Source organism: Jaculus jaculus, chromosome 7, assembly GCF_020740685.1.
Source record: "Jaculus jaculus isolate mJacJac1 chromosome 7, mJacJac1.mat.Y.cur, whole genome shotgun sequence".
Lineage (NCBI taxonomy): Eukaryota > Metazoa > Chordata > Mammalia > Rodentia > Dipodidae > Jaculus > Jaculus jaculus.
The window spans coordinates 157,204,989-157,217,805 of record NC_059108.1 but is presented as its reverse complement, the minus strand read 5'-3'; the positions used below and the strand labels follow the sequence as shown (position 1 = coordinate 157,217,805).

At 46.1% G+C, this 12,817-nt stretch overlaps 1 protein-coding gene across 2 annotated transcripts in view; it reads left to right on the top strand.

Annotated features, from left to right (window-relative positions):
- The window catches only part of Brf1 (BRF1 RNA polymerase III transcription initiation factor subunit), a 79,636-nt gene that overhangs the window by 56,346 nt on the left and 10,473 nt on the right, over positions 1-12,817 (top strand). For both annotated transcript variants that reach the window (XM_004665654.2, XM_004665655.2), the window contains exons 6-10: positions 4,872-5,021; positions 6,456-6,549; positions 9,136-9,262; positions 9,971-10,010; positions 10,091-10,183. In XM_004665654.2, coding sequence (XP_004665711.1) covers positions 4,872-5,021; positions 6,456-6,549; positions 9,136-9,262; positions 9,971-10,010; positions 10,091-10,183 — 504 coding nt within the window. The remainder of the gene's footprint in view (positions 1-4,871; positions 5,022-6,455; positions 6,550-9,135; positions 9,263-9,970; positions 10,011-10,090; positions 10,184-12,817) is intronic.

The following is a 12,817-nucleotide window of genomic DNA, read 5'->3' as shown; positions in this document are numbered from 1 at the left end:
TAGTTGTGCCTGATAGCTCAGACCTACTTTAGCCTCCAGTGGCCTGGGGCCCATAATTGTGCCCGACACTTAGTGGGTAGTTTGGTGAGCATAGTATATACATATAGCCAGACACCAGCAGACATTATACTCCTAGGGCTCATGACTACCCCTGTCATAGGTTTTCAGTATCAGTATTCCCTCCCATGGAGCAGACCTCCTGTCCAATTAGAGAGCAGTTGGTTTTCCTTATAACAGACATATCACTATTGTACCATTGGCTTGTTTGGCCTGGCTGGCCATACTTAAGGCTTGCAGTGTTCACTGTTGTTTATCTCCTCTGATGACCTCTCTATCATGTTGCATGCAGTGTAGCTTTTTCCATCGTTCTGTCAGCTGGTCTACACAGAGGAGGCTTTTACCTCAGCTCCAGCAAGATTTCTCAGTGACTTTGCAGTTCAAGTATGTGGACTCTTCAGCAGTAGGGTCTTACCATCTATTTCTGGTGGGAAACCAAGTGCCTTGGCAATGACCTGTAATGTTTTGGGGGCATCAGGGACCTCCCTGGCCAACAACTTATTGGTTGGTTGTTTTATGAGGAAGCATTGTAATAGCCTTTCTTTTTTTTTTTTTTTTCGAGGTAGGGTCTCACTCTGGCTTAGGCTGACCTGGAATTCACTATGTAGTCTCAGGGTGGCCTCGAACTCTCGGAGATCCTCCTACCTCTGCCTCCCGAGTGCTGGGATTAAAGGCGTGTGCCACCACGCCCGGCTGTAGTAGCCTTTCTTTTTTTTTTCTTGTGGTAGTCTTTATTTTTAAGCTACTGAGAACACAGCATGGCAGCAAGATTACACCAGTAATATAAGAAAATACAACCTTTTTCATGGTAACATCTGCCTTACTTACCCTTGAGTCTACTTGGGAGTATTTCCCCTGCTCTAAAGTGTAACTGGGATGCCTCTACTGCCTCTCCTAGAGGTAGAAAAATATTGCATGTAGTAGCCTTTCTTAATGTCTGTAGTTTTTCCACTCCCTTCCTGCCCCACCTCCCTACCCCCCAGTGTGCCCTGTGCTTGTCAACACTTGTTTAGATCCCCCCTCCCCCCATTGGTTTTTTGAGGTAGAATCTCACTCTAGCCCAGGCTGACCTGGAATTCACTATAAAGTCTCAGGGTGGGCTCCAACTCATAGTGATCCTCCTACCTCTGCTTCCTAAGTGCTGGCTTGCACCACCATGCCTGGCTGAGTTTTTCTTTTTTTTAATCCCTGCCCTTGGGAGACAGAAGTAGGAGGATTGCTGTGAATTTGAGGCTGGCCTGAGACTACATAGTGAATTCCAGGTCAGCCTGGGCTAAAGTGAGACCCTACCTCAAAAAAACAGGGCTGGAGAGATGGTTTAGTGGTTAAACGCTTGCCTGTGAAGCCTAAGGAACCCAGTGGTTTGAGGCTTAATTCCCCAGGACCCACGTTAGCCAGATGCACAAGGGGACACACATGTCTAGAGTTCGGTTGCAGTGAGACCCTGGAGCGCCCATTCTCTCTCTATCTGCCTCTTTCTCTCTGTCACTCTCAACTAAGTAAAAATAAAAACAAAAAAATAGAAAAACCCAAAAAACTCTTAAAATATTTTATTGATTTTTAGAGGAAAGTGATAGAATGGGCATGACTGGGCCTATAGTCACTGCTGCAAACCACCTCTAGACTCATGTGCCATCATGTGTACCTGGCTTTATGTAGGTACTGCGGAATTGAACCTGGGTCCTTAAGCTTCACAGGCAAGCACCTGAACTGCCAAACCATCTGTACAGCTCCACTTATTAAATTTTTTTTTCTTTTCTTTTTCTTTTTATTAACAACTTCCATGATCATAAACAATATCCCATGGTAATGTCCTCCCTCCCCCCACTTGCCCCTTTGAAACTCTAATCTCTATCATATCCCTTCCTCCATTCAATGAGTCTCTCTTTTATTTTGATGTCATCATCTTTTCCTCCTATTATGATGGTCTTGTGTAGGTAGTGTCAGGCACTGTGAGGTCTTGGATATTCAGGCCATTTGTGTCTGGAGGATCACGTTGTAAGGAGGCCTACCCTTCCTTTGGCTCTTACATTCTTTCTGCCACCTCTTCCACAATGGAACCTGAGCCTTGGAAGATATTGCAGTGCTGAGCACTCCTCTATCACTTCTTCCCAGCACCATGATACCCTCTGAGTCATCCCAAGGTCTCTGCCATCTGCAAAGAGAAGATTCTCTACTCAAGGTGAGAGTAGCATTAATATAAAGGTATAAACATTAAGAGAAGTGCTTACTGGGCAGTTTGATGAGCATAGTATATACATTTAGCCAGACAGCAGCAGACGTTACACCCCTAGGGCTAAAGACTACCCCTGTTTTAGGTTTTGAGTATCAGGGATGTATCCTTCCCCCCCCCCCATAGAACAGGCCTCCAACTTATTAAGTTTTGCCAGTAGCCATGTTAATGGGTGTTGGTAGTGACTTGTGGGCTGGTTTACTTCTCTGTGATGATTGGTGTTCTGTGCATCTTTCCATGTGCTTCTTGGTTGTCCATTCAAGTCTTTTGTCCATTTTCTGATGAGTGCCTTTTCTTGTTAATGTGTTGGGCTACTTCTATAGCCTGGATATTGACCCTGACAAGATGGTGTCTTGTAGCTATCTTCCCTGATTTTGTAATTTGTTTTGTCTGTTGATAAGCTCCTTTGCTGTGCAGAAAGTTTTCAGTTTGAAATTGTTACCTGTTTCTGATTTTTTAGTTTATTTATTGGGGGTTGGGGGATGTCTGAGCCTCTAGCCACTGCAAACAAACTCCAGATGCATGCACCACTGTGTGTATCTGGCTTACGTGGGTTTGAGGAAAGGGAACCTGGGTCCTTAGACTTTGCAGGCAAGTGCCTTAACTGCTAAGCCATCTCTCTAGCCCTTGTTCCTGCCTTTTTTTTCCTCTTAAAAAAAACCAAAAAACACTTATGCATTTTTGTGAGAAAGAGACAGATGACAGAGAGCATGCTGGAGACATGGCTCAAAGGTTAAGGTGTTGACCCTAAAGTCCTAAAGACCTGATTCCCACATAAAGTCAGATACACAAAGTAGCACATGCACCTGGAGTTTGTTTGCAGTGGCTTGAAGCCCTGGCATGCCTATTCTTACTTATCTCATTTTAATACACACTCTCTCTTTTCTCTCTCTTCCCCCTTTCAAATAATTTTTTTTCTTTTTTTCTTGGTAGGGTCTCACTCTAGCTCAGGCTGACCTGGAATTCACTATGTAGTATCAGGGTGGCCTTGAACTCACAGTGATCCTCCTACCTCTGCCTCCCAAGTGCTGGGATTAAAGGTGTGCACCACCGTACCTAGTTAAAATATTTTTTGTTAATTAAAGAAAATAATACTGGAAATGGGCAGTAGCTTCAGACTCAGTGAATCCATGCTTTGGTGACCATGCAGACCATACCATGTGGCTTCTCTGTGCCCTTTGCTCACCTGAAAAAGGGTTCAAGTTCAATCCTGTTGTATTTTGGCTAGAGATGGCTGCTAAGATACCAGAGTATGGTACAACCTGGAGGCACTGGTTGGTGCCCATATAACCAGGTTACGGTGGGGTGTGATTTGGGTCCATGATCTCTCTGGGTCTCAGGCTGCTTCAGAGCCAGCAGCTGTCCCTTTGCCCTCTGAAACCTTGCCCCCTATATGTGTGTTTCCCTTTCTCCCTTTCTCTTTCTATTTCTCTCCCCCTCTCCAGTATATTATTTAGATGGGCCTCAGACTCCTGAACTCAGGAGTTCTTATTCTTTCTCCTAAGTAGCTAAGATTACAGGCATGAGTCAGCACATTCAGCGCTCTGCTATTTTTTTTTTAAATTTATTATTAGAGAATAGAGAAGGGGAGAGAGAATGGCCGCTCTAGCCACTGCCAACAAACTCCAGATGTATGTGCCATCATGTGTATCTGGCTTACGTGGAATCTGGAGAATCAAACCTGGATCCTTAGGCATTGCAGGCAAGCGCCTTCATCACTAAGCCATCCCTCCAGCCCTGCTCTGTGTTGTTACGTGAAGTGAGATGGATCCACTTACAGGATCTCATGGGCTCCCAGAGGCTCAAGTTCAGCCTCATGATAGATGTGAAGGGTGCTAGTTATCAGTGAGCAGCTGGTATTCTTACCTCACCCCTCCTGCTGTGGTGGGACAATGAGATGGACTGATAGATTATCTTCCTCCATGTGCTTTTGAGGCTCTTTCTGAGCTTCCTGGCCCTCCTCTGTTCTGTGTCAGCTTTTTCTCAGCTGCCTTCTCAAGTCTGAACCTGAGTGGTCCTTGGATCTCTTCTGTGTCATTTGGTGGTTGCTTCCTGCATGGTGGACTGTGTTCAAGTTACTTGGTTATTGTTGCTGGCTCTGATTATAAATTCTGTAAACTCTTAACTCGCCTATACCCAGAAGTCTCAGGCACTGATAAGCAATTGTGAGCATGTGTGTGTAAACATACACCTTTTCTGCTCCTCCCACAAGGTATGAGTGGGCATAACCCTACCCAGAGAGTTCATCGGGTGGTGAGAGCAGAACTCAGCCTGTCCTCCCCTTTGACTTCTCATCCCTCTGAGGATCCTGGAGAATACTGCAGGGAGGAAATAGCTATGTCCTCTCAGAGAAGGTGGAAGTACCCATACACCAGCTTTCTTCTGGTTGTTATGGACACAACAACTCAACTGCAGTCTGAGAAGCTGTACCGCAGAGGAGGAACATGAACAAGTGGGCAGTCACCCTGACTGGGTGGTATTGCTTGGGCAGTGCTATTTGTATGTGTGTGTGTCTGTGTTCTCTCTCCCTCCCTCCCTCCCTCCCTCTCTCTCTCTCTCTGAAGTGCTTTGTTTATTGCAGACCCATGCCTGTACATTCCACGCTTTGCCCACCTACTGGAGTTTGGGGAAAAGAACCATGAGGTGTCTATGACAGCCCTGAGGCTCCTGCAGAGGATGAAGAGGGACTGGATGCACACGGGCCGGCGCCCTTCAGGCCTCTGTGGAGCAGGTACAGGGAATTATTGCTTGCCCATTGGAATGTCAGCTTAACCTGACTTATGCATTGACTGGAGCATTGGCAGTTTCTATCCTGATACTTTTTTTGTTGGTGGTGTTAGGGATCAAATCCAGGTCCTCATACCTGGTATGGATGTGGGCTTTATCTCATACTTCTGCCTTGACCCTTGAGCAGCCAAGCCCATGGGTAGGACTTGCAGAAGAGCTGTGTCCTAAGCCCAGTACTGACCTGTTCTTTAGGGTTCTAAGCCTTCAAAGGTCTACACTTGTTCCCTTCTACAAGCTGCCTGTGACCTGTGAGTCAGGGTGCCTCTTCATGCCATGTTATACTTGAACTCAGCAGACATGGGGGTGGAAAGCAGGGCATCTTCGCAAGCACCCCATTTTGCTTGGTTCATCTAGGTTGCAAGCTGAAATGAGGGACAGGACCTCAAAGGCTGAGTGGGACAGCTGGAGCCCTAGATCTACCTAGGTTGTCCACACAGCATGCCTGGTGGTGTGCCTTCTCATCTGAAACACAATCTTTGCAGGCTCAACAAGATTCTGGACGCACCAGGGAGGATCTTCAGGTGGCAGCTGCCTCAGTCTTTGTTTATTGCTCTTGGTGGTTCTACATGTCTGGCTGGCTATAGGCTAGAACTAAGGTCTCCTGCCCAGGAGAAGTCCCCAGACCAGCCCTTGCTCTTTTGGTGTCCATCACCTCTTTGTGCAATGCTAGGTGCCACTTTTGCACTCAATCAGCAGTAGGACTAACACTGCCTGAGATTCCACTTCCATCTGACACCTGATTTTCCCATTTATTAAGCAGATTTCAGGGTCCCCCACCCCAGTCCACTGTGGCCATTGTTAGCCCATGTCATACATAAGCTAGCATATGTGGTTTCATACCGTCAGCCTTTCCTATTCTGGCTGCCTTCTCAGACCCCTCTGCTACTGTCACAATCATTGTTTCACATACCTCACCTTAAAGTTTGCTCATGTGTTTTAAGGATTTTTTTTTTTTTCTAGGTAGGGTCTCACTCTACCTCAAGCTGACCTGGAATTCACTATGTATTCTCAGGTTGGCCTTGAACTCATGGCGATCCTTTTACCTGTGCCTCCTAAGTGCTGGGATTAAAGGCGTGCACCACCACACCCAGCTAATTCTTTTATTTAAAACTGGAGTGTTGTGCAGTTCCAACCCAAAATGAGAAAAGAAATAATGACTATAAGTTTCCACACCATAGGTTTATTTAGGGAAAACAGATACTCCCTATCTCCCTTAGCTCACCTGTAGAAGCCATAACAGGTCACAAGCCTGGGTTGTATGCACATCATCTCACACAGGGTCAGTGGCCACTGTCCAGGGTTAGGGTAGAAGATTTCTGCTTGCTTAATTCCCACTCATGGCTGTGTTTTCTAATGAGCTTTACATATTTTTTTCTAGCACTTTTGGTTGCAGCCAGAATGCATGACTTCCGGAGAACTGTTAAAGAAGTCATCAGTGTGGTCAAAGTGTGCGAGTCTACACTACGGAAGAGGTAATATGCTAGTTCCTACTGTGTGTCCACTGAAGCCACTCACCATTGCCTTGTGGAGGTGCCATGCTTCCCATCCCAGTGTCTGTTGAGTACAGGTAGGGTATGATGGGTAGAGGCACCCTGACTCGCAGACCATAAGCAGGCACACAGGCCACTATAGTGTGGCAGGAGAGACTTCTGCACCCTTATTGGGTGTGGCTTATGTGGACTTAAGAGCCTAAGTGACTTTTCCAAATGGGAAGTATATTTCTCATATGCAAAACATGCAAAAGCAGCCTAGGGGCTGGGGAGATGGCTCAGTGGATAAAACACTGGATAAAGTATCTGAGTTTGGATCCCCAGAACCCATGTAAAGCTTAATACAGTAGTATGAACATCTAATCCCAGCATGATGGCAAGATGGGAGGCAGAGACAGGCGAATCCCTGAAAGCTCACTGGCTAGCTTGCCTGGAGAGTACACCAGTGACTGGAGAACTCTGCCCCAAATAAGGTGGAAGACTAGAACTGATACCAGAGTTGTTTACTCATCTCCATACACTCTATGTGGCAGGCCCCCCACACACACACACACGCAATTTAAGAGAGGAAGGGCCAGGTGTGGTGGCGCATGCCTTTAATCCCAGCACTTGGGAGGCAGAGGTAGGATTGCTGTGAGTTTGAGGCCACCTTGAGACTACATACTGAATTTCAGGTCAGCCTGGGCCAGAGTGAGACCTTGCCTTGCAAAAAAAAAAAAAAAAAAAAAAGGAAGGGTTTCTTTTAGCTGATAGTTCCAGGGGTACATTCTGTCATGGTTGGGAAGGTATCACAGCTGTGAAAGGCAGCTGGTGACATTGAATCCATGGTAAGGAAGCAGAGAGTGGTGAATAGTAGTGCTTAGCTTGCTTTCTTCTTTTTATTTAGCCTGAGACCCCAGCACAGCTAACCTAATCTTACTCCCTCATAGACATGTCCAGAGGTTTGTCTTTTAGGTGATTCTAGATCCAGTGAAGTTGACAACTGATACTAGCCATCACAAGTAGCTAGACTCAATGAAGTACCACCATGTCTGTTTACCCAGTGGCATAGCCAGCCTGGCAGTCATGGGGCATGGCTCATATCCCGATTCCCACATACCATTGACAGACTGATTCCAGCTCATCTGGCAACCTTGACAAATCTCAACCTTTGATGCTGGGTTTTCTCTGGAGTCATCTGCTATAGCAGCTTATAGAAGCATGTGGGAAATTGTCTTGCTTTAAGTGTTTGTCCTTTACTTCTCTTTAAAATGCTTTTTATTAGCAAGTTTAAAGCCAGTCTGGGCGATGAGATCCTGAGGGGGGAGAGAGAGAAAGAGCCAGTTAGTTAGTTCATACAGTAAAATGATTGCCTTGCAAGCATGAGGACAAGAACCTGAGCTTGATTCCCAGAACCAACATAAAAATGCCAGATGTGGTGGAATGAGCTTTTAATTTTAGGGCTGGGAAGGTGGAGACAGGCAGATCCAGAGCTCACTGGCCAGCTAGTTTAGCCTATTTGATGAGCTCCATACCAATGAGAGATCCTGTCTCAAATAAAAGGATATCATTTCTGAGGAACAACCTTCAAGGTTGTCCTCTGTCCTTCATTCACATACTTAGACACACATTTATCTAGGCGTACATGCATAAAACAAACATTGTTAGTCTGAGAATGGAGGGGGAGAAAGATTTAAAGTTGCTTAATTTCTTCTAGTAAACTCTTACTCTAAAAAAAGTAATAATATTGAAGTTAGTTGGTTTGGTAGTATATGCCTGTAATCCTAGCACTTGAGAGGTAGAGTCAGGAAGATCATGAGTTTAAGGTCATCCTCACCTGCATTGAAAGTTCAAAGCCAGTTTGGGCTGAATGAGACCCTGTTTTGAAAAAGAAAAAAAGAAAAAAAGAAAAAGAAAAAAAAAAGCTGGATGTAATTGTGCACACCTTTAATCCTAGCACTCATGAGACTGAGGTAGGAGGGTCACTGAATTTGAAGCCAGCCTGGGATTACAGAGTGAGTTCCAGGTCTGCCTGGGCTAGAGTGACACCCTAACTTGTAAACAGCAAAAATTATTTTTAAAGGTTGTAACTTGATAAGATTTAAGTTTTGGCAGTCGTAGAAGTGTTGTACCCATACTCCTGAGCAGGTGGACATGGGCCAGGCCTCCTTCCTGCTAGGGCCTCCCATGAGTCCTCTGCCAGAACCCAGGGATGGGTATGTGAAAGTAATGAGTGTGATGTGAACTTTTCTCCTTGGAACTGAAGCTTATCATGCCCGTGGCCAGTGTGGCCAAGGCCCATGGGTGCCTCAGTGCTGTTCTTCAGGTGCTATCTTTTTTCTCTGGCCTGAAACGCACCCAAGTAGGCCAGACTAGTCGGTGATTCCCCGGGATCTGCCTAATTTCCCAGTAGTGGGATTTATAAGTACATTCCACCATGTCTAGCACTTTTACATGAGTTCTGGAGATTCAGTTTAGTTTCTCATACTTGTAAGTTATGCACTTTACTGACTGAGCTGTCTTCCCTAGCTCTTAACTCTATTTTAATATGTGTTCAAGCTGTTGAGCTTTATTGTGCTTCTGTCTTAGGCTCACAGAATTTGAAGACACTCCCACCAGTCAGCTTACCATTGATGAATTTATGAAGATTGACTTGGAGGAAGAATGTGACCCTCCCTCATACACAGCTGGACAGAGGAAGCTTCGGATGAAGCAGGTGGCTCCATACATCCCATCAACACTTGAGTTTCTAGAGTATTTGCACTCTGGTATCTAATGTCTGTTGAACTCTACAGGTTGCTGACTTGGTCTTCCTCAGGCCTTGAGAATAAGGTTCTTGGAAAAGTGCTGTGTGTGGAGCTCTCAGCTCTGTCCACATGGGGGCTTGCAGCCATCCTCCCATTTCTGGCCCACTAAGCCTGTTTCCAAAGTCATGCTTCAGGTCTTTGTGTTTGTTCCACAAAGCTAGTGGATTTCATACTAAGTGTGTGCTTTAGAATACCACAGAAGTTTGAGAGTCAGCAGCCTGTTTGCGCTCAAGGCAGCCACTGCTGCAGTAGGGCCTCCTGTCATCAACACTGGGCCTATAGCTGTGCTCTCACATGACAGGACAGCACTCAACAGGAGAGGCCAGAGGGACCAGAGGTGGGTTTCAGCTGAGCCTAGGGCAGAGCAAGGAGTGCTGTCTGCAGGGCGGAAAAGACCTGGCCTTGTCTTGTCAGATTGATTTGGGTAAGAAGACCTAAGTTCTGGATTTTGGGCAAGAATTGCTTCTGTCCAGGGCCACATAGGTGTTATTTAGGAGGGCCAGGCCTGCAACTCCACCCTGAGCTGACCTTTGTCCTCTGACCCACACATCTCACAACCTGGCCAACAGTGAGACACTAGGCATTTGACTCCTCACTAATGTCCCCTTATCTTTCAGCTGGAACAGGTTCTGTCAAAGAAGCTCGAAGAAGTTGAAGGTAAGTATTCTCACACACATGCTGCCGTTATGTTAGAAGAATGGATTTGTGCTTACCTCTTACTTTAACTTGTTACTTAGGTGAGATATCCAGTTACCAGGATGCCATTGAGATTGAGCTAGAAAATAGCCGGCCAAAGGCAAAGGGTGCCCTCGCCAACCTGTCGAAGGATGGTGAGTCCTTTTTGCCTTGATGGGACTTGAGGGCTCTAGGCCAGCACCCCTGAGGTCTCCCCTACTTGCTGATCCTTGGTACCACCCCAGGCTGTTAATAAACTCTTGGTTTAAAGCACTGAACTGAGCAGCTAGTTGCTCCTGGGACACCCCTCACCACCTGCCCTCCTAGCTACTGGCTGCAGGAGAGCCTCAGCCCTGCATGTATGGCACTGGGAACCTGCTGGCCACTCGGACTGCATGCAGGGCCATGAGTGTGTGGGCCATGAGTGTGTGGGCCGTGAGTGTGTGGGCCGTGAGTGTGGGCCATGAGTGTGTGGGCTGTGAATGTGTGGGCTATGAGCAGGCATGACTACAAATATTAGCTGTGGTGTAGGTCATGTGCCCTTTTGCTGTGTGTCCCCTGTGTCCCAGATTGGGACCTTTCAGAGCTGCTTCAGGTTTTTCCGTTGTTAGACAGTGCTCTTCTGGCCTGTGCAGAAGAAGGCACAAGTGCCTCCTTCCTTCCTTGGCCCTGGGTTTTGCTGCAGTGAGCATGCTATGAGGTACTCGCATTCTCCATTCCTGAGATGCCCACCTCCTCTACATATTTGAGGTTTGGGGTGCTTCCTGTACCATCAGTGGCCAGGGCCTCTCCACTAGCAATGCTCATTGCCTGTCTGGCTGGCATCATGTGCTAGTACCTATGCTGCTATGCCAGGCATGTGGAGTAAGGAAGGAAAAGCACATATCTCATTCCTCCCTGTAGGTTTTGCAGATACACAGTGATGTTCCATAGGAACTTGGGGACTCCCTTGCTGCCTCTCCCCGACCCACCCTCTTCCTTGCCCATCAGCTTGGAGAAAGCTGCTTGTCTTGCTCTGGCTTCCCTTCACCCTTCAGGTGGCTCCTTGTACTAACTGCCTTCCTTGTGGCTGTTGTGTGAGTAGTGTCTTTCTTCCTCCTCTGAGGAAGTTCTGGTTTCTTTGTGAGGAGTGAGGACCACCCTGTGTAGTAGGAACTCTTGTCACTTTTAGTAGTTTTCGGTCATTTTATCATTCAGTTTTCCCAGTAATTGGTTATGTCTTCTACACATGATGATTCTGCCATTGCTTTACACAGTTCTTACATCCTGAACTTCTTTTTTGAGTCTGGTTCACTGTCTGGCCCTGCTGTACCTTGTTGAATTTTGGAGATACCAGCAGGCATGTCTTCATCCTAGCTTTCATGGTCCAAGGTGTATGTTTTGGGCAAGAAAATGTCTTATCCATACATTGTCATTGAATGTTCTTAAGCTCAAGTAACAGTTTTAGAGGTTTCAGGGTCTGTGGAGACTACAGGAGTTCCCATGACGGATGAATGTGATCCAGTAACTTGATGACTCCACCCACAGGCATTCTGGAAAGGTGCCGCCTAGTCTCAGTGATTGCCGTCTGTGCCCCCTTCAGGGCTTCGATCCTATTCATTTGCAGAGTTGATTGCATTTGTAGTTTATGATAGCTTTGATTTTTCTAGCTGTCATTTTCTTTTTGCTCCTTTATTAGTTTACAAAGTCTTCTTTTAAAAAAATATTTATTTATTTGTTAGCGGAAAGAGAAATAGAAGAGAAACACATAGAGAATGACAATGTGCATGCCAGGGCCTCTAGCCACCGCAGACAAACTCCAGATGCATGCACTACTTTATATATCTGGCTTCATGTGGTTACTGGGGAATTGAACCTGGGTAGTCTCACAGTGGCCTCAAACTCACAGCAACCCTCCAACCTCTGCTTTCTGAGTGCTGGGATTAAAGGCCTGAGCCACCATGCCCAACTTTTTTCTTGATTTTTTTTTTTAGTATTCCTCTGTTTATTGGACTTCTGTTTATATCCATCCTGACTATGACAAAGCAAGTATATTCTCTACCAATTCAGTTTTTGGGGCTTAGTGGGATAACAGCCGACCACAGGCAGGTTTCTTGGTTCAGGCTCAGCATACTAGAGGCAGACTATGCTTTTTACTTGGGGCAGTGGGAGCCACACAGGGCCCAGGAATATAGGTTAGAGGTAGGGGCTGCTGCAGAGTGGACTCTAGAGGAACTTCTCGGGCCTGTAGTACCCCTTGCAGGTTTTGCGGGAAGAGTGGTTCTTGCCAGACATAGGCTGAACCCCTGGATGTTCAGTTTAAGTGATCTTCTTGCTCTCCTCAGGGAAGCCCCTGTGACACACAGTGCTGTGCTGGCTCTTTAGGAGTGCTTAGAGAGTTGCTGAAACAGAAACTCACTTCCAGATGTATCTTTTAGGTGAAGTGGTATTCCTTACATGTCAGGAGGTATGATGCACGTACCAAAAGTTACACATGGTTAAAAGTATCTTTGAGTTTTGAATTATGACTGTGGACATAATTAATATGGTATAAAGCCAGCCACTGACACCCAAATATGTCACTGCTACAGGGTCCTCATGCCCTGCTCCAGGCCACCACTGGCTGCTTTTCATTACTAAATTAATGGTATTTTCTAAACTTTTACACAGAAGTCTTTTATTTGCATAGTACATACCCTTGTCTTTCCTTTGGCTTTTTTTCCCCTCCTCTCAGCTTGACTGTTTTCATTTTACCCATTAGTAAGTGTTCTTTTTATTGTGATTTAGAAGGCCATGAATGTATCTGTTGA